This window comes from Panthera leo, chromosome B3, assembly GCF_018350215.1.
Source record: "Panthera leo isolate Ple1 chromosome B3, P.leo_Ple1_pat1.1, whole genome shotgun sequence".
Lineage (NCBI taxonomy): Eukaryota > Metazoa > Chordata > Mammalia > Carnivora > Felidae > Panthera > Panthera leo.
The window spans coordinates 47755165-47777111 of record NC_056684.1 but is presented as its reverse complement, the minus strand read 5'-3'; the positions used below and the strand labels follow the sequence as shown (position 1 = coordinate 47777111).

At 36.6% G+C, this 21947-nt stretch overlaps 1 protein-coding gene across 4 annotated transcripts in view; it reads right to left on the bottom strand.

The window, feature by feature from the left end:
* ZNF280D (zinc finger protein 280D) overlaps positions 1 to 21947 on the bottom strand; it is a 139957-nt gene that overhangs the window by 75695 nt on the left and 42315 nt on the right. For all 4 annotated transcript variants that reach the window (XM_042941934.1, XM_042941935.1, XM_042941936.1 and 1 more), the window contains exon 10: positions 902 to 1125. In XM_042941934.1, coding sequence (XP_042797868.1) covers positions 902 to 1125 — 224 coding nt within the window. The remainder of the gene's footprint in view (positions 1 to 901; positions 1126 to 21947) is intronic.

The window sequence follows — 21947 nt, the reverse complement described above, 5'->3', positions numbered from 1 at the left end:
AAAAAATAGTTTGATATATGATATCAAATAGATGTATAATAAAGTACAGTAAAATGTTAATGGTAGAATCAAGGTGGTAAGTATACAAATATCTGCAGTAAAATTTTTAAAACTTTGTTGAATGTCTGAAAATTTTTGTAACAAAATGAAGAAACAACCTTACCTAATATAAATGTCAAGCTACATAACCAATGAAAATACCAATCAATAGGTCTTGTTACTTTGTTCTTGTTATGTACTCATTAATAGGATGACAACTACTAATATTCCATGTAACACAAAGATTACAAAGTAAAGGTCATAAAATTTAAAGCATACATGTCTAAATCTTCAAAATTACACTGGAAATTAAATTTGTAATTTTTGAAGAGGTTAAATTTTGAAATCAGAGACAACATGTTTCCTAGAACTGGTATTTCTCTAAAGAAGATCACTTTTCCTGCAAGGTAAATGTTCCAAAAATTACAAATATGAATTGAAAGATCTGAGCATTAAATAAGATTAATATGGAAGAGGTCAAACTAGACAAAACATACTGAAGTGGTACTTCTTGTAAAGTGAAGAAAAATAAAATTCAAAAGCAGCTAAGAATGAAAATAATCTCATGAAAATTCCTAAAACCCTGATAATATAAGGGAAATGTTAATTTTCCCTTATTTGAAATAAAGTTTGTCCTTTCTTAAGTTATCTTAAAAAGATACAACTAAGTGGATCCAGGAGTCAACTCTGAATTACAAGAAAGAACAAGTTTTTCAAACAGGACAATCTGCCTTTGTTCTTTAGTAGAAAGTATTAAAATTACTTATCTAGAATGGCACAGAGAAATACAAGATAAAGATACAACATTTGTATCTTTAGCATTCCAATTTTCAAACACAAATAAAAATAAGTATTTACATACCTAATATTATTTTTAAGAATTTTCAAGCAACTGAAGCATTTAAAGGTTGTGTGAGTCTTCTGTTCTTCCTGAACATCTCCTTCATGTTTTCCATAATAAAAGTCATTAACTAACATGATCAATTTTCCTTTCTCTGAATCAACAGTCTTATTTTTATTTGCTGTACTTGAAAATTCTGTTTTAGCCAGTCCTAAAAAGTTATTTATCATGTCTGGACAACAGTACTGAAAGAGAAAAAACATAAGTCTTATTTAACACTTAAAAAAGATTGGACATCAAAAAACAACTGTAAGTTTACAACAAGGCCAGACCATGTTAAAACTATGCTTGGTAAATATCTGGGAAAATATTCACCAAAAGTTTGTGGTACATACTCACATTCTAATAACAATAAATACCTATTATCTTAATAAACAACAACAAAAAATTTTTAAAGAAAAACTTTAAAATGAGAACTTGGTTACTGACCTAATAATTTTTTTCCTTGCAATTTATCTTTTTGGATATAAATACTGAATAATAACTTAAATGCTTAACTGAAACTAAAACTTATTCAGGGTGCCTGGTTGGCTGAGTGTCTGACTTTTGATTCAGCTCAGGTCACGATCTCAGGGTTGTGGGATTGAGCCCCACTTCAGGATCCATGCTGGACATGGAGTATGCTTAAGATTCATTCTCTCTCTCTCTCTCCCCTCCTCTGACATTCTCCCTCAACCACTGCACATTCGCCCACTCTTAAATAAATAAATTAAATAAATAAAAAAACAAACCTTACTGATTTCACACTCATGTCAAGATAGAGTATAGATAGGAAATGTAGGTTATATGCCATAATGTAGATGTTTCATTATCAAGTGATATATGAAATTTCATAATATCTAGTTAGAACTAAAAATTGAGTACAACTAATTTGCCATTGCCCAGACTCAAGATGCTAGAAAATGTATGAGTTAAAAAAAAAAAGCAGCAGTAGTAACACCCTGAAATCTAGAATGCTTAAATTTTTGAAGGGGAAATTTAGTTCCTCATGAGTAAACTCAAGATGTCACATAAACTGGTTCTAAAGTGGAATACTTTCATACATGAGCTTTTTTTTTCCCCAACAAGATTTAACTAATTCATTTATTGTACATCATTTTCAGTTGTAGAATTTCTCCAGGGCAGTTTTTCTCAAAGGTCAGTCCAAAGAAGACCTACATTAGAAAAACCAGGAGTACTTGTCAAAATGCTAATTCCTGGGCCCACTTCAGATCCATAAACCACAATGTCTAGATACAGGGCCCAGAAATCTTTATTTTTCAACAAGCCACCCAGGTAATTCATTTATAATATAAACCAGCTGACTTAAACTCTTCTTAAATGTGTTACTTAGTAAATTAATAACAACATTAAAGAGTTTGAAACTCTATAAACACAACTCTATTCCATTTCTAAGGTAACATCCATCTCTTCTTCTGCCACATCGAAATGTTAAATCACTGGTAAAATGTTCTGAATCACATGAGAAGCTGTTCCAAAACAGGCCTATAACATTTCCTTCAATTGCATTTATGCTTTTCATCTATCAGTTCTGAAACCTTTAAGAAAAAAAACACCAAGAAAAAAATCTAAAATAGATCTATTTTAGATCTAAAAGAAAGGGGAAAAAATACTGAATAAAATGGGCCCCAAAACAATGACATAACTTGTGATTTAGGAGTTAAGGTTGCATCCATAAGCGAATTTAGGACAAATACATTAGGTCCTTAATACTACATGATCCTCTGTAGTCAACCACTCAGAATAAATACAGTTGAAATGAAACCACAGTGAAAAGAGGGAAATGAGAAGGGTTTTCTCTATATGTTTCTAGATATTCCTTATGACACACATAATATTTAAGAGCTGAACACTAGGTAAGTCAGGCTATTTCTAAGGACTTTTATAGGGCTAAGTTCCTTCTAAAACAGGCTGGTTTTGAATTTAAAGATAAATGGAGAAAAGGATAGTTCAGAGTAAATCCATCAACACTATCAGAAAAAAACTCAAAATACATATCTTATTACAAGTGATGTGTACCGTAGTATCATTTTGATAGATAAAACCGCTGACCTTAACTGCAATTTTACCATTGGAGTGATCTCAAACAATGGGAAAAATTATAATGCACCAAAATGATATATATGGAATAGTGTCCCTAATTAGAAATGTGGACAATCACATATATTCAAACAACAAACCTGGTTTTCAGACTGTAGGAGCTATTGAGTCATATTTGAGATTCAATACTTTCCTGAAATCTACAAAATAAGTAGTCTATAGTAGAGTGTGTTACAAGGTTATATTTTTCAGAAACATCTAATTTGGTACACCCATAAAAGGTAAAGTTACCTTAATTACTCATAAATTACGATATACATAATAGATGATCAACCGCTTTCTGTGCCTCCATTTTTTCTTTTAAATAAAACAGGATCCGATTTTAAAAATAAATATTAAGTCTCAAAGTGTCTTTATTTTTTAGTATAGTTGTCATACAATACTACGTTAGTTTCATTCACAGTATCTTTTTTTTTTTCATTCACAGTATCTTTTAAGCAATGTTTCAGATCCCTGTAAGACAGATGAGTAATAAATCACTGAAAACCAAGAACGGACAACCTAGTTCAGAAAATTTAGTAACTGAGAGAAAAGCACAGAATCCCACAGAAAATATCCAGAAGTCAAAAGGCAAGAAAGCAACTTAAATGAGAATTAGGCTTAGAAGGAAGGTTTTACAGGAGGATAGAAAAAGCTATGGATGGTATGGCTGAGGTATGGTCTAAGATCACCTGGTCATCTTTTATTCAGTCTAAAACCCTTTTGGTTCTAGCCCTTCACTGTAGCTCTAGGTTATCCCTTATTGTCCTCGGTTAGCCACTCGAAAATGTTAAACTTTAATGCCATACACTGTAATTTTAAACAGTAGATACCATCTTAGCACCATTTTCATCTTCAGTCCTCCCAGTAGACGGCCATGTGCTAGTGCTTTGTTAGTACCTAAATATTTAGGTAAGATTTTCAGAACAAAGAAGGAGAGATGCTATTTTTAAACACTAAAATACAGAGGTGCCTGGGTGGCTCAGTTGGTTGAACGTCTGTCTTCGGGTTCAGGTGATGATCTCACAGTTTGTGAGTTCAAGCCCCCTGTAGGGTTCTGTGCTTATAGCTCAGAGCCTGGAGCCTGCTTCTGATTCTGTCTCCCTCTCTCTCTGCCCCTCCCCTGCTCACACTCTGTCTCTGTCTCTAAGAAGTGAATTAACACTAAAAAAATATTTTAAATAAAAAAATAAATAGTAAATTGGAAGTTCCCATATGATCAGCCTACATAAGTCAACATTTCCCCCTTTTCCTAGGACTCATCCAAAGCCACAACAACCAAATTCTAAAAATTTCACTTTCATTGAAACTAAGAACCATATAAAATCCACAGACTCTACAACATATGACAGCACTACCCAAAGCAGCCAAGATCAGACAGAAGACATGCAGGTGGAAGTAGAACAGAGAAGTCAAAAGGACCCAATAGTAACAGATCTTAGAAAGTGTCAGCAAAAATTTGCTAAAGATGAAAAACACATCCTGAAGTGCAAAGCTATATCCTTTCTTCGCAAAAACAGGTGCAGAAGCTGGGGCAAGTAGGATGACAGAAGTCCCTCAGACTTCATTTGGTACAGAGAAGTAGACAAGGCAATGCTATAAAATCAGACACACAAGTCACATTTGCAGGAAACCTTCTGCCCAGCAAAGGGTTATTATATAAACCAGCTAATAGAATGTGAGATTATTATGGCAACCTTGGCTTCCCTAAAGGAGCTTTGTACAAAAAGAGCTAGCCCAAGAAAATCCAACTTATTCTTCACTATGATAGAAACTTACATCTGAACAAAAATACTTTAGGATAAAAGAAGGAAAACGTAAAATTCAGACAAAAACGCCATGGAGCAGATGCAGATGAAAACAGTGAACAAAATTTTTGTTGCAAATTTTAAAACCTTAATGACACAACTGTGTCTATTTGGAAGACCATAAAGCAAGAAGAGATGGCAAGACCAAAAAGACATTAAAAAGAGTGGCAAAACTGAGGGAAAAGTAAGGAAATAAAATCAGAGAGATAAAGAGAAATTAGACAACAGGGGTGAACAGGCATTGGAAAATAAAATGAAGGACACAGAGGTTAATAATAAGAAGAGCAAATAAAAAAAATTAAGTGTTAAAAGAAGAAAACATTTATGCCAGACAAAGGACATCAAATGAATGCATATTGGACAACATTCTCCTCTCCCCTTCAAAAGGCAAAATAATTACATGGAATAAATATTTTTAAATATTAATCAAGAAAATTACACTAAAATAAATTCTCAAATCCCAACACTAAGTCATGTCATTATAAAATTATCAGTCTTCCAAAATAAAGAAATTCTATGGACTGCATGCAAAAAGGTCAAATCACTTACAAAGGGCAAAATAATTCAGGCTTATCCCAGATTTCTCAACAGCAACATTCAATATTGTAAAACAGGAGCACCACAAACAAGATCCTCAAAGTAGGATCCAACTTACTTTATATCTGGACAAACTGTCTTTTGAGAATGGATAATCGAACTGTTTTGAATATGAAAGACATCAAAAAATGCTGTTCCCAGGCCATGTTTGAGGAAATTACTAGAGGATGAACTTCAGCCCAACAGATAACTAAAACCATGACAAACAGACTGGTAATCAACATATTTACTGTGAAAAAAGATTAAAACAAATATAGAAATAAGGTTAACAAAGTCAAATGCAAATGTTATATGCCCTGGCAATGAAAACATTATACAACCAACAAATAAAAACTGGGAGGGGGTAAAAGGACAGTAAGCATAAGTAAGCTTGAGAAAGGTCATAGACTGCCTCACATATAATAGCAGTACACCAAAGAATATCATTTAGAGCTACCAAACGAAGTAGTATATGTATGAGCAGTTTTAATAGTACAAAGATAAATACTCAGAAAAATAATAATGACTAAAATCAGGCAGGAGAGGAGAAGGTAACAACGAGTGGGTTAAGAATACTTTAACCAACTCTAATTTTACAGAATGGCAAAATGAATATAAGACTACTAGAATTATATCAGCATTAAAATTACAAGGGTAAACAAGAGAACAAAAATACAGCTTCCCTAAAAACTGAAGCTACATACATATGAAGCAATCACATGGTGAAAGACTTTTAAAAAAAGATAATAAAAATTGTCACAGAACCAAGACCAAAATAAATCATATCAACAAATACAAGTAAGTTTAACATAAGTGCCAAAACAAGAGATTTTCACATAGGATCACAAACCAAGAGGCATAAAGTGATTCAGGGTAAACAATATATTAGGCAAATGGAAACCACAGGAAAACAAGGGTTGTGAGCCTAAAAGTCATCAAACATTAAGACAAAAAAAGAGAATATTTTATATAAATGCTAAAGGAAGAGGAAGTGATCCCCCACCCCCACCCCTGGAGTGCAGGCAGGGACCACATATCATGCGCCATGGAGAGGCACTTCTCCAGTACCACAGCACATAGAAGGGAAGTTTGAATCCTAGCCAAGCACAAGGGCACGGGAGTCAGAGGAGTGAGAAAGACCACCTGGTCTGCACCCAGCACAGCAAGGGCAGTTCAGAGTAATTTGGTACAACGGGTCCATGGAGAAGCAATTGGGGGGCTGGGGAACGGGTCGCCATTTTTCCCCCAACCACTACCAAGGTGGGGCCTCAGGGATTGGTCCTAAGGGCCCACAGTGGAGGGAGGAACTTGCCCACACCAAACTAGGCCCCTCCGTACCAGGTATACTGCATATCTACTGGCGCGGGATAGAGGCAGAGGAACCAGACAGCCCCTCCTCCAGACCAGTGCTGCTGCATTGCCTTGATTAATTCTTGGACAATTCTTGTTACATAGATATATTCTTCCTTCCTTTTCTCCTCCTTATCTCTTCCCTCCTCTAGTCTGGTTACCCTGGTTGTTAGTTTATTTAAGGAGACATATTTAATCCATTCTCTTGATACATATTCCACACCTCCTTATTTACTTTCCTTTCTCTCCCCCCATATATGGGGCTAATCAAGCCCCATAGTTTCTCTGTCTGGGCAACTTTATCTTCATTTCTTTCCCCACTCCACACCCCCCTTCTTTATTTTCCTTTCTCTCTCTCTGGATTAAGCCATTTAGTCTCTCTGCCCAGTCAATGTTTATTTTCTCTTTTTCCTCCCCGCCCTTGTCACTTCTCTCTTTGTATATGCTCTTCCATCAGCACCACCTCCACCCTGTTCTTTATTTGAGGCTGGTGTTTCTTGCCTTTGCTTTCGCATTGTTTTGTTTTTTTCTTTAACCTGCTTGTGTGTTTGCGTGTTTTGTTTTCTGTATGTTTGTCTGTTCACTTTCCTTTCCAAGGCTACTTGAAGGAACAAATCAAAGCACACCTGGTGGAGGGTCCAAAACATCACTACGAGTATGAAAATAAAATAACCAAAGTCACAACAACAGAGAGCAAATAACACTCTCCAAAAAAACACTTCCTGAAGGTCCAGGCCCTGGACAGTGTATGACCCTCCTTTAATATAGCAGTGCTTACAGGTGCAGAGCACATAACAAGTTTTTAGAACTCATAAGGGACAGAAAACTAGCCAAAATGATGAAACAGAAGAATGCTCCTCAAAAGAAATGCCAGGAGAAGTGACAGCTAAAGAATTGATCAATACAGATATAAGCAATATAACTGAACAAGGATTTAGAATAATAGTCATAAGATTAATCGCTGGGCTTGAAAAAAGCATAGAAGATAGCAAAGAATCTATTGCTGCAGAGATCAAGGACCTAAAAAATATTCATGATGAATTTTAAAAATGCTATAAATGAGGTACAAAATAAAATGGAGGCAGCCATAACAAGGACTGAAGAGGCAGAGGGGAGAATAGGTGAATTAGAAGATAAAATTATGGAAAAAAGGAAGCTGAGAAAAAGAGAAAAAAATCCAGGGGATTTAGACAAATTGAGAACGAAGCAATTCAGTCAAACAGAACAATATCCATATCATAGGAATTCCAGAAGAAGAAGAGAGAGGGAAAGAGACTGAAGGTATACTTGAACAAATCATACCTAAGAACTTCCCCAATCTGGGGAAGGAAACAGACACTGAAATCCAAGAGGCACAGAGAACTCACTTCAGAGGTAACATGAATGGATCTTCTGCACCACATATCAGTGTGAAACTGGCAAAATACAAGGATAAAGAGAGAATTCTGAAAGCAGCTAGGGATAACTGGGCCTTAACATATACAGATAGACACATAAGGGTAGTAGCAGACCTAGCTACTGAAACTTGGAAGGCCAGAAAGGAATGAAGGAATGGCAGGAAATCTTCAATGTGGTGAACAGGAAAAATCTGCAGCCAAGAATCCTTTATCCAGCAAGCCTGCCATTCAGAATAGGAGAAATAAAGGGTTTCCCAAACAAACAAAAACTGAAGGAATTCATCACCACCATACCAGCCCTATAAGAGATCCTAAGGGGGTCTCTGTGAGTGAAATGTTGCAAGGACCACAAACTACCAGAGACATCACTACAAGCATGAAACCTACAGAAAACACGATGACTCTAAACCCATATCTTTCAATAGTAACACTGAATGTAAATGGACTAAATGCTCCAATCAAAAGACATAGGATATCAGAATGGATACAAAAACAAGGCCCATCTATTTACTGTCTGCAAGAGGCCCATTTTAGACCAGAGGGCACCTTCAGATTGAAAGTAAGGGGATGGAGAACTACCTATCATGCAACTGGAAGTCAAAAGAAAGCTTGAGTAGCCATACTTATATCAGACAAACTAGACTTTAAACTAAAGGCTGTAACAAGAGATGGAGAAGGACATTATAGAATAATTACAGGGTCTATCCATTAGGAAGAGCTAACAATTATAAATGTCTATGCACCAAATTCAAAAGCACCCAAATACATAAACAACAATGAATCACAAACATAAGCAATCTTATTGGTAAGAATGTGGTCATTGCAGGGGACTTTAATATTCCACTTACAACAATGGACAGATCATCTAGACAGAAAATCAGTAAAGAAACAATGGCCCTGAGAGATACACTGGATGCAGATATACTTGACAGATATATTTAGAACTCTACATCCTAAAGCAACAGAATATACTTCCTTCTTGAGTGCACATGGAACATTCTCCAAGGTAGATCACATACTAGGTCACAAAAGAGCCATCAATAAATATAAAAGAATTGAGATCATATCACGCACACTTTCAGATCACAATGCTACAAAACTTGAAATCAACCACAGGAACAAGTTTGGAAAACCTCTAAATACACGGAGGTTAAAGAACATCCTACTAAAGACCAAATGGGTCAACCAGGCAATAAAAGAATAATTTAAAAACTATATAGTAACAAACGAAAAGGAAAACACAACAATCCAAACCCTTTGGGATGCAGCAAAGCCAGTCCTAAGAGGAAAATACATTGCAATCCAGGCCTATCTCAAGAAACAAGAAAAATCCCAAATAAAAAATCTAACAGCACACCTAAAGGAACTGGACACAGAACAGCAAAAAAAAAAAAAAAAAAAAAAAAAAAACCTCAAACCTAGCAGAAGGAGAGAAATAATAAAGATCAGAGCAGAAATAAACAATATAGAATCCAAAATCACAGTAGAATAGATCAATGAAACTAAGAGCTGTTTTTTTGAAAAAATACACAAAACTGATAAACCTCTAGCCAGGCTTCTCAAAAAGAAAAGAGAGAGGACCCAATTAGATAAAATCATGAATGAAAATGGATTTATTACAACCAAATCCCTCAAGAATACAAGAAATTACCAGAGAATACTATGAAAAATTATATGCCAACAAACTGGACAACCTGGAAGAAATGGACAAATTCCTAAACACCCACACACTTCCAAAACTCAAATGGGAAGAAATAGAAAATTTGAACAGACCCATAACTAGCGAAGAAGCTGATTCAGTTATCATAAATCTCCCAACAAATAAGAGTCCAAGACCAGATGGCTTCCCTGGGGAATTCTACCAGACATTTAAAGCAGAGATAATACCTATCCTTCTCAAGCTGTTTCAAAAATAGAAAGGGAAGGAAAACTTCCAGACTCATTCTACGAAGCCAGTATTACTTTGATTTCCAAACCAGACAGAGACCCAGCAAAAAAAGAGAACTACAGGCCAATATCCCTGATGAATATGGATGCAAAAATTCTCAACAAGATACTAGAAAATCGAATTCAACAGCATATAAAAAGAATTATTCACCATGATCAAGTGGGATTCATTCCTGGGCTGCAGGACTGGTTCAACATTTGCAAATCAATCAACGTGATACATCACATTAATAAAAGAAAAGATAAGAACCATATGATCCTGTCAATCGATGCAGAAAAAGCATTTGACAAAATGCAGCATCCTTTCTTGATAAAAACCCTTGAGAAAGTCGGAACAGAAGAAACATACTTAAACATCATAAGCCATGTATGAAAAGCCCACAGTTACTATCATCCTCAATGGGGAAAAACTGAGTTTTCCTCCTGAGATCAGGAAAACGACAGGGATGTCCACTCTCACCATTGTTGTTTAGCACAGTGTTGGAAGTGCTAGCATCAGCAATCAGACAACAAAAGGAAATCAAAGGCATCAAAATTGGCAAAGATGAAGTCAAGCTTTCACTTTTTGCAGATGACATGATATTATACATGGAAAACCCAATAGACTCCACCAAAAGGCTGCTAGAACTGATACATGAATTCAGCAAAGTCGCAGGATACAAAATCAATGTACAGAAATCAGTTGCATTCTTATACACTAACAATGAAGCCACAGAAAGACAAATAAAGAAACTGATCCCATTCACAATTGCACCAAGAAGCATAAAATACCTAGGAATAAACCTAACCAAAGATGTACAAGATCTGTATGCTTAAAACTATAGAAAGTTTATGAAGGAAACTGAAGAAGATACAAAGAAATGGAAAAACATTCTGTGCTCATGGATTGGAAGAATAAATATTGTTAAAATGTCAATACTACCCAAAGCAATCTACACATTCAATGCAATCCCAATCAAAATTGCACCAGCATTCTTCTCAAAGCTAGAACAAGCAATCCGAAAATTTGTATGGAACAAGACCTCGAATAGCCAAAGTAATATTGAAGAAGACCAAAGCGGGAAGCATCACAATCCCAGACTTTAGCCTCTACTACAAAGCTGTCATCATCAAGACAGCATGGTATTGGCACAAAAACAGACACATAGACCAATGGAATAGAATAGAAACCCCAGAACTAGACCCACAAAAGGATGGCCAACTAGTCTTTGACAAAGCAGGAAAGAATATCCAATGGAAAAAAGACAGTCTCTTTAATGAATGGTGCTGGGAGAACTGGACAGCAACATGCAGAAGGATGAAACTAGACCACTTTCTTACACCATTCACAAAAATAAACTCAAAATGGATAAAGGACCTGAATGTGAGACAGGAAACCATCCAAACCCTAGAGGAGAAAGCAGGAAAAAACTTCTCTGACCACAGCTGCAGCAATTTCTTACTTGATACATCTCCAAAGACAAGGGAATTAAAAGCAAACATGAACTACTGGGACCTCATCAAGATAAAAAGCTTCTGCACAGCAAAGGAAACAACCAACAAAACTAAAAGGCAACCAATGGAATGGGAAAAGGTTTTGCAAATGACATTCAGACAAAGGGCTAGTATCCAAAATCTATAAAGACCTCACCAAACTCTACACCTGAAAAACAAATAATCCAGTGAAGAAATGGGCAGAAAACATGAATAGACACTTCTCTAAAGAAGACATCCAGATGGCCAACAGGCACATGAATAGATGCTCAATGTCACTCCTCATCAGGGAAATACAAATCAAAACCACACTGAGATATTACTTCACGCCAGTCAGAGTGGCTAAAATGAACAAATCAGGAGACTATAGATGCTAGAGAGGATGTGGAGAAATGGGAACCCTCTTGCACCGTTCGCGGGAATGCAAACTGGTGCAGCTGCTCTGGAAAACAGTACATAAGTTCCTCAAAAAACTAAAAATAGAACTAACTACCCTATGACCCAGGAAGAGCACTGCTAGGAGGGTACCCAAGGGATACAGGAGTGCTGATGCATAGGGGCACATGTTCCCTAATATTTAAAGCAGCACTTTCAACAATAGCCAAATTATGGAAAGAACCTAAATGTCCATCAACTGATGAATGGATAAAGAAGATGTGGTTTAGGGGCGCCTGGGTGGCTCAGTCGGTTGAGTGTCTGACTTCAGCTCAGGTCATGATCTCGTGGTTCGTGAGTTCGCACCCTGCGTCGGGCTCCGTGCTGACAGCTCAGAGCCTGGAGCCTGTTTCGGATCCTGTGTCTCCCTCTCTCTCTGCCTCTCCCTCACTCACGCACTCTCGCTCTCTCTCTCTCTCTCTTTCTCGGTCTCTCAGAAATAAGTAAATGTAAAAAAAATTTTTTTTAATTAATTAAAAAAAAAGATGACGTGGTTTATATACACAATGGAATACTACTTGGCAATGAGAAAGAATGAAATCTTGCCATTTGCAGCAATGTGGATGTAAGTGAAATAAGTCAGTGAGAGAAAAAGACATCATGTTTTCACTCATATGTGAATCTTGAGAAACTTAACAGAAGACCAGGGGGAGGGGAAAGGGAGGGAAAAAAAGTTACAGAGAGGGAAGGAGGCAAACCATAAGGGACTCTTAAATACAGAGAACAAACTGAGGGTTGATGGGGAGTGGGGGAGAGGAGAAAGTATGTGATGGGCATTGAGGAGGGTACTTGTTGGGATGAGCACTGGGTGTTGTATGGAAGCCAAGTTGACAATAAATTATATTTAAAAAATGCTAAAGGATGGGTTTGTAATACAATTGTGAGAGAATCATCCATATCGCAAATAATATTAACAATCTTAGAAGTGAAATATATGGCAGAAAATATCAGTAATGAAAGATATAGATTGACATTTGGTATTTCTCCATCCATGTAAGATAAAGTACACAACAGGATGGAGTTAAGATGGCAAAGTAGTATGGGGACCCTAAGCTTGTCTAGTCCCTGACATCAGCTGGATCAGCATCACACCATTTTGAACACCTAGGAAATTGATCGAAGGATTAATACAATAATCTGCATTATTTGAGCCAGAGAATTTGGCAGTTACGCAATGAATAGAAGTGAATTGGGGGAGGAAAAAACCCACAGAGCCATGGAGGGTAGGGAGTCATTTTCGCAGAGAGAGGACCGAGAGATTAAGAAAAAGGGGGAAACTGTAGCACATCGGGATCATGCAAAAAAAGCACACACCCCAAAAGTAGCTGGAGAGAAACAAAGAGTAAAAACACTCACAGGAGACAGGACAAGACGTTTGTTGTCCAAAATCACTGATGGGGAGAAAGAAGAGGGTTCTAATACTGCCAGAAGTTTATACACAGTGGAGAACAGAGTCTGAAGTTTCAGAGCTCAGTGCCTGGCAGTCCTCTGGTGGAAAAGTAGGGCAAATACCCAAAATCAGGCAGCACAGTTCGAGGGGTCCAAGTCTCTCACGGGGAGAAGCGGTTCTCCTGCTTGCACTGCATTTGGTAGAGGCCATACAACCTTCCTATCGGCAAGATTCTCAGCAGACCCTGGAGAACTGCCACATTTACTGATATTTTAACAATGATCCCAGAGTGGAGCAAAACCTGGCACTGGCTGTGTGTTGTGATTTACCATAAACTCTGAGACAGTGCTGCTCCGCGATCACGTGAATGTTTTCTGGGACAACCTGGCCACTGCCCAGGAATACCCTACCCCAGAGAATCAGCATGGATCCAAGATGCCGGGGTCTCTGAAGTGTGGGGTTTTGAAACACAGCCCCATCTGAGATAAATCTCTGGAGGCCACACCAGGAAGACAGACAGCTTGGACAAAGAGTAAAGGCATGGAGCAGATGGAAGCCTGAGACAAAGGACGGTTGCTTGACTGCTTGTGTGTGAGGGCATGAAATTCCTGCGCCAGAGACTAGAGAGCCAGGTGAAGCTATTTTCACTGCAAGCATGCACATGCACATGCACACACATGTGGAACAACCCCAGTGAGCTAAGCAGTGCCACCAAGTAGAAAACAGAGCTGTTACACCAAGCCATGCCCACCTGCACACTCCAGGCACATCCCCCAGAGGACCAGCACAAATCACTTCCACCTGCTTAGTCTACAGACTACAGTGCTGCAAAGTTTCAGTTCTAGGGAAAAATGGATATAACTTCATTTGGATATCATTCGGTTTGCTTGTTTGTTTATTTTCTTTGCTTCTGTTTTTATGTTATTTTCTTTTTTCTCTCTCTGTTTCTTAGATACAGAAAGGGAAATTTTTTAAATTTTTTTATTCTACTTTATTTTCTTTATTCTCTTTTATACTATTTTATTCAATTTTTTAATGTTTATTTTTGAGACAGAGAGACAGAGAAAGAGTGAGAGAGAGAATGAGCAGGGGAGGGGCAGAGAGAGAAGGAGACACAGAATCTGAAACAGAATCCAGGCTCCGAGTGGTCAGCACTGAGCCCAACGCGGGGCTTGAACTCGTGGACCATTAGATCATGACCTGAGCTGAAGTCAGACACTTAACCGACTGAGCCACCCTGGTGCCCCTTTTTTAATATTTAAATTTGTTTTATAAGTTATTTTTTCATTTCTCTCTTTTCTCTTTTCTGTCAAGCTTATCTAAACAAGCAGACTAAACACACCTAGGTTCCAGCTTCCTTTATTTGACTTTTTTTATTTTTAATTTTTTATTTTATTAATTTTTTCTTTACCTCCAAAATGAAAGGACAGAAGAATTCCCCTCAAGAGAAAGCAGATGACAGCCAGAAATTTAATTGACAAAGATATAAGTAAGACATTTGAACTAGAATTTAAATTTTTTTTAATGTTTGAGAGAGAGAGAGAGAGAGAGAGAGAGACAGAGTGTTAAGTGAGGGAGGGTCAGAGAAAGGGAGACACAGAATCTAAAGCAGGCTCCAGGCTCTGAGCTGTTAGCACAGAGCCTAACATGGGGCTCAAACTCATGAACTGTTAGATCATGACCTGAGCCAAAGTTGGATGCTCAACCAACTGAGCCACCCAGGCATGCTGAACTAGAATTTAAAACCACAATTATAAGAATACTAGCTGGGGTTGAGAGAAGGATAGAAGACACCAGAGAATCCCTTTCTACAGAGATAAAAGAACTAAAAGCCAGTCAGGCTGAAATTAAAAATGCTATAACTGAGATGCAATCTCAAATGGATGCCATGACAGCAAGGATGAACAAAACAGAGCAGTGAATCAGTGATACAGAAGATAAAATTATGGAAAATAAAAAAGTATAAAAAAAGAAAAAAAAAGGCAAAAGATCACAATACAAGACATAGAGAACTCAGTGGTTTATTAAAGAGGAATAACATTCATATCATAAGAGTCCCAGAAGATGAAGAGAGACAAAAAAAAAGGGGCAGAAGGTTTATGTGAGCAAATTATAGCTGAAAACTTTCCTAACCTGGGGAAGGACACAGACATCAAAACCCAAGAAGCACAGAGAACTTCCATTAGATCAACAAAAACCAACTATAACCAAGACATATCATAGTCAAATTCACAAGATACACAAACAAGGAAAGAATCATGAAAGCACCAAAGGAAAAAAAAGTCCTTAACCTACAAGGGAAGACAGATCAGGTTTGCAGCAGATCTATCCACAGAAACTTGGCAGGCCAGAAAGGAGTAGCAGGATATACTGAACATGCAGAATCAAAAAAATATGCAGCCAAGAATTCTTTATCCAGCAAGTCTGTCATTCAGAATAAAAGGAGAGCTAGAGTTTCCCAGACAAACAAAACTAGAGGAGTGGTGACTACTAGACCTGCCCTGCAATAAATTTTAAGGGGGACTCTGAGTGGAGAAAAAAACAAAACAAAACAAAAAAGACCAAAAGCAAAAAAGACCAGAAAGGACCCAAGAACATTACCAGAAATACCAACTCCATAGCAATACAATGGCATTAAATTCATTTCTTTCAATAATCAACTCTGAATGTAAATGGACTAAATGCTCTAATCACAAGACACAGGGTATCAAAACGGATAAAAAAAAACAATGCCCATCTATATGCTGACTACAAAATACTCATTTTAGACCTAAAGACATCTGCAGTTTGGGGCGCCTGGGTGGCTCAGACAGTTAAGCATCTGACTCTTGGTTTCAGCTCAGGTCATGATCTCGCATTTGTGAGTTCAAGCTCCGTATTGTGCTCTGCGCTGACAGTGCAGAGCCTGCCTGGGAATCTCCATCTCCCTCTCTCTCTCTGCCCCTTCCCCATTCATGTTCTTTCTCCCTCAAAATAAATAAATAAACTTTAAAAAATTAAAAAAAAAAAAAAAGACAACTGCACACTGAAAGGGGATGGAGAACCAACTATCATGCTAATGGATGTCAAAATAAAGCCTGAGTAGCAATACTTATATCAGACAAATTAGATTTTAAAATAAAGACCGTAACAATAGATGAAGAAGGGCATTATATCATAATTAAGGAGGTTATCCACCAAGATCTAACAATTGTAAATATTTATACCACCAACTTAGAATCATCCAAATACACAAGTCAAATAATCACAAACATAAAGAAACTCATTGATAATAATACCATAATAGTAGACGGACTTTTTTTTTTTAAACTTTTTTTTTAACGTTTATTTATTTTTGAGACAGAGACAGAGCATGAACGGGGGAGGGTCAGAGAGAGAGGGAGACACAGAATCGGAAACAGGCTCCAGGCTCTGAGCGGTCAGCACAGAGACCGACACGCGGCTCAAACTCACGGACCACGAGATCATGACCTGAGCTGAAGTCGGACGCTTAACCGACTGAGCCACCCAGGCGAATAGGCGGACTTTAACACCCCACTTACAACAACACACAGATCATCTTAGCAGAAAATCAGCAAGGAAACAATGGCTTTGAATGACACACTGAACTGGATGGACTCAACAGATATGCTGAGAACATTTCATCCTAAAGCAACAGAATACACATTCTTCTTGAGTGCACATGGAACATTCTCCAGAACAGATCACACACTGGGTCACAAAACATCCCTCAAAAAGCACAAAAAGATCAACATCATTCCATGCATATTTTCAGACCACAATGCTATGAAACCTGAAATCAGCCACAAGAAAAAATTTGGAAAGACCACAAATACTTGGAGATTAAAGAACATCCGTAAACCAAGAAATTAAAGAGGAAATAAAAAAGTGCATGGAAGCCAATGAAAATGAAAACATGACAGTCCAAAACCTTTCAGACGCAGCAAAGGCAGTCATAAAAGGGAAGTATATACCAATCCAGGCCTTGCTGTAAGAAGGAAGCAATGTCTCAAATACACAACCTAACCATTCACCTAAAGGAGCTGGAAAAAGCACCGCAAATAATGTACAAAACCAGCAGAAGAAGGGAAATAAAGATTAGAGTGGAAATCAATGATTTCTAAATCAAAAAAATAGTAGAACATATTAATAAAACTAAGCTAGTTCTTTGAAAAAATTAACAAAATTGATAAACTCCTCGATTTATCAAAAAGAAAAAGGAAAGGACCCAAATAAATAGAATCACAAATGAGAGGAGATTTCACAACAAACACCATAAAAATACAAACAATAATAAGAGAATATTATGGACAATTATATGCAAACAAATTGGGCAATCTGGAAGAAATGGATAAATTCCTACAAGCATATAAATTACCAAAACTGAAACAGGTAAAAGTAGAAAATTTGAACAGACCCATAACCACTGAAGAAATTGAATCAGTAATTATAAACTAACAAAACTGAAACAGGAAGTAGAGCATTTGCACAGACCCACAGCCAGTACAGAAATTGAATCTGTAATAAAAAATCTCCCAACAAACAAAAGTCCAGTGTCAGATGGCTTCCTGGGGCAATTCTATCAACATTTAAGAAGAGTTAACACCTATTCATTTGAAGCTGTTCCAAAAAATAAAATGGAAGGAAAACTTCCAAACTCATTCTGTGAGGTCAGCATTTCTTTAATTCTAAGACCAAAGACTCCACTAAAAAGGAGAATTACAGACCAATTTCCCTGATGAACATGGATGCAAAAATTCTCAACAAGATACTAGCAAACCAAATGCAACAATACATTGAAAGAATTACTCACCATAAGCAAGTGGGATTATTCCTGGGCTGCAGGAGTGGTTCAATATCCACAAATCAATCTATGTGATATATCACATTAATGAAAGAAAGGATAAGAACCATATGATTCCCTCAATAGACACAGAAAAAGCATTTGACAAAATATAGCATCCTCTCTTGATAAAAACTCTCAAGAAAGTAGGGATGGAGGGAACATCCCTCAACATCATAAAGGCCATCCATACACGAAAGACCCATAGCTACTATCATCCTCACTGAGGAAAAACTGAGAGCTTTTCCCCTAAGGTCAAGAACACAAGAGTGATGTCTGCTCTCACAACTGTTGTTTATCACAGTACTGAAAGTACTAGCCTCAGTAATCAGATAACAAAAAGAAAAAAAAGTCATCCAAATTGGCAAAGAAGTCAAACTTTCACTTTTCACAGATGACATGATATTCTACGTGGAAAACCTCGAAGATTCCACCAAAAAACTTCTAGAAGTGATACATGAATTCAGCAAAGCTGCAGGATATAAAATTAACATACAGAAATCAGTTACATTTCTATACACCAATAATGAAGCAACAGAAAAAGAAATCAAGGAATCTATGCCATTGATATATTGCACCAAAAACCATAAGATACCTAGGAATAAACCTAACCAAAAAGGTAAAAGATCTACACACAGAAAGCTATGGAAAACTTAGGAAAGAAATTGAAGAAGACACAAAGAAATGGAAAAATATTCCATTCTCATGGACTGGAAGAAAAAATATTGTTAAAATGTCAATACTACCCAAAGCAATCTACACATTCAATGCAATCCCTATCAAAATACCAGCATTCTTCACAAAGCTAGAGCAAATAATTACAAATTTGTACAGAACTAGAAAAGTCCCCAAAGAGCCAAAGTAATGTTGAAAAGGAAAACCAAAGCTGGAGGCATCCCAATTCTGAACTTCAAGCTACATTACAAAGCTACAATCATCAAGATAGTATGGTACTGGCACAAAAAGAGACACATAGATCAATAGAACAGAACAGAAAACATGGAAATGGACCCACAAATACATGGCCAACTAATCTTTGACAAAGCAAGAAAGAATATCCAACGGAAAAAAGACAGTCTCTTCAGCAAATGGTGTTGGGAAAACTGGACAGCGACATGCAGAAGAATAAATCTGGACCACTTTCTTCCACCATACACAAAAATTAACTCAATATGGATGAAAGACCTAAATGTAAGACAGGAAGCCATCAAAACCCTAGAGGAGAAACCAGGCAAAAACCTCTGATCTCAACTGCAGCAACTTCTTACTAGACATGTCTCCAGAGGCAAGGGAAACAAAAGCAAAAATGAACTATTGGGACCTCATCAAGATAAAAAGCTTCTGCACAGCTAAGTAAACAATCAACAAAACTCAAAGGCAACCAACATAATGGGAGAAGATATTTGCAAGTGACATCTCTTATAAAGGGTTAGTATCAAAAATGCATAAAGAATTTCTCAAACTCAACACCCAAAAAATAAATAATCCAGTGAAGAATGGACACTTTTCCAAAGACATCCAGATGGCAAACAGACTCATGAAAAGACGCTCAACATTACTCATCATCAGGGAAATACAAATCAAAACCACAATGAGATACCACCCCACACCTGTCAGAATGGCTAAATGAACAACTCAGGAAACAAAGATGTTGGCAAGAATGTGGAGAAAGGGGAACACTTTTGTACTGTAATGCAAACTCGTGCAGCCCCTCTGGAGAACAGTACAGAGGTTCCTCAAAAAATTAAAAATAGAGCTATCCTATGGCTAGCAATTACACTACTATGTATTTATACAAAAAATACAAAAATGCTGATTCGAAGGGGCATATGCACCCCAATGTTTACAGCAGCACTATCAACAACAGCCAAATTATGGAAAGACCCCAAATGTCCAATGACTGATGAATGGATAAAGAAGATGTGGTATATATATATACAATGGAATATTACTAAGCAATCCAAGAGAATGAAATCTTGCCATTTGCAACAATGTGAGTGGAACTAGAATGTATTTTGCAAAATGAAATCAGTCAGAGAAAGACAAATATCATGATTTCACTTATATGTGGAATTTAAAAAAACAAAACAGATGGACATAGGGGAAAGGAAGGAAAAATAAGATAAAAACAGAGAGGGAGGCAAACCAGGGGAGACTCTTAAATACAGGGAACAAACTGAGGGCTGTTAGAGGGGAGATGGGGACAGGATGGGCTAAATGGGTGATGGGCATTAAGGAGGGCACTTGTTGGAATGAGCACTGGGTGTCATATGTAAGTGATCCATCACTAAATTCTACTCCATTATTATACTATATGTTAACTAACTTGGATTTAAATTAAAAAAATAATAATAAATTTGTTGTAGATTTAAAAAAAAAGATGAAGTATACAACAAAATAAAGATACAGAAATCTAAATAATGTAATTAATAAGCTATGTTTGATTGATAAATTTCAAATTCCATACCCTATGAAAAACTGCATACCTATTTTCAGGTTTCCATGTAACATTAAATAACCTATCCACTCAAAAAGGAAAAAAAAATTGTGAGAATTTTGGCTTTTACCATTAATGTTTGAACGCCAGTTATGCCTTTAAATAAACTGGCTATAAAACAATGAGAAAAATGTTCATCTCCAAGAATTTTTTTCTTTTTTTTTTTTTTAAGATTTTAATATATATTTTAGAAAGAACCTACAAGCAGGGCAGAGAGAAAGAAAGAGAGAGAGAGAGGGAGAGAGATTCTTAAGCAGGCTCCATTACCAGCGTGGAACCCGAAGCAGGGCTCAATCCCACGACCCTGGGATCATGACTTGAGCCAAAATTAAGAGTCAGATGCTCAAGAGAGTGACCTGCCCAGGTGCCCCTGCAAGAATTTTCTAAAGATTAAATGAAAAACAGTATTTAAAGTTTAGTAGTCTGGCACATGGTCTCAGATACACAAATTGTTCTTAATACTGTAGGATATTTGCCTTATGTTTTAGATATTCTTTACTGAAAGAGAAAACATTATTTCTGTAGTGCAGTCATCTACTTATCTATAATAGCAAACATTAATTCACAAAGAATCTAAAAATCACATTTTTTCAAAATGGAACTCATTGTTGTAATACTAAAACTTCAACTGATATATAAAATGCATAAGTTAGGATACAAAAAGTCTAAGTTTTAAACTTCCCTGTCCTAGAGTTGGTGACTATTCTGTCACATTTCTTTATGATATAAACACACATAATAAGCTGTTTATATCATATATTTAACTTAGTTCACTAATACGTCTTCGAGATCATCCCATATCATTATCCATTACAGACATTCCATTCTTTTTAAAAGGTTGCATAGTGTTCTATTATATGAATATTATATGAAATTTTGGTTGTTTCTAATATGAGTAATCAAAAACAATGCAATAATACACATATTGGATGTAAAGCTACATTTTGGAAAATAGCTGCCAATTTTACCAGATACAGAAGGATATACACAATATGCTACAATTTATATACAAAACAGAAAGAAAATAAGAACATTTGTGTTAACTGTATATGTAGAAAGGAAATTAGGAAAAATACAAAAACCAACTAATAAAAATTATTTTCTTTGAGAGTCATTCTGAGAACCAGTTAAATAAGAGACACAGTTAGGATTTTTCACTTATATGTCTTTGGAAACTTTTTTATCTTGAATAATATCACTGTATTCCTTACT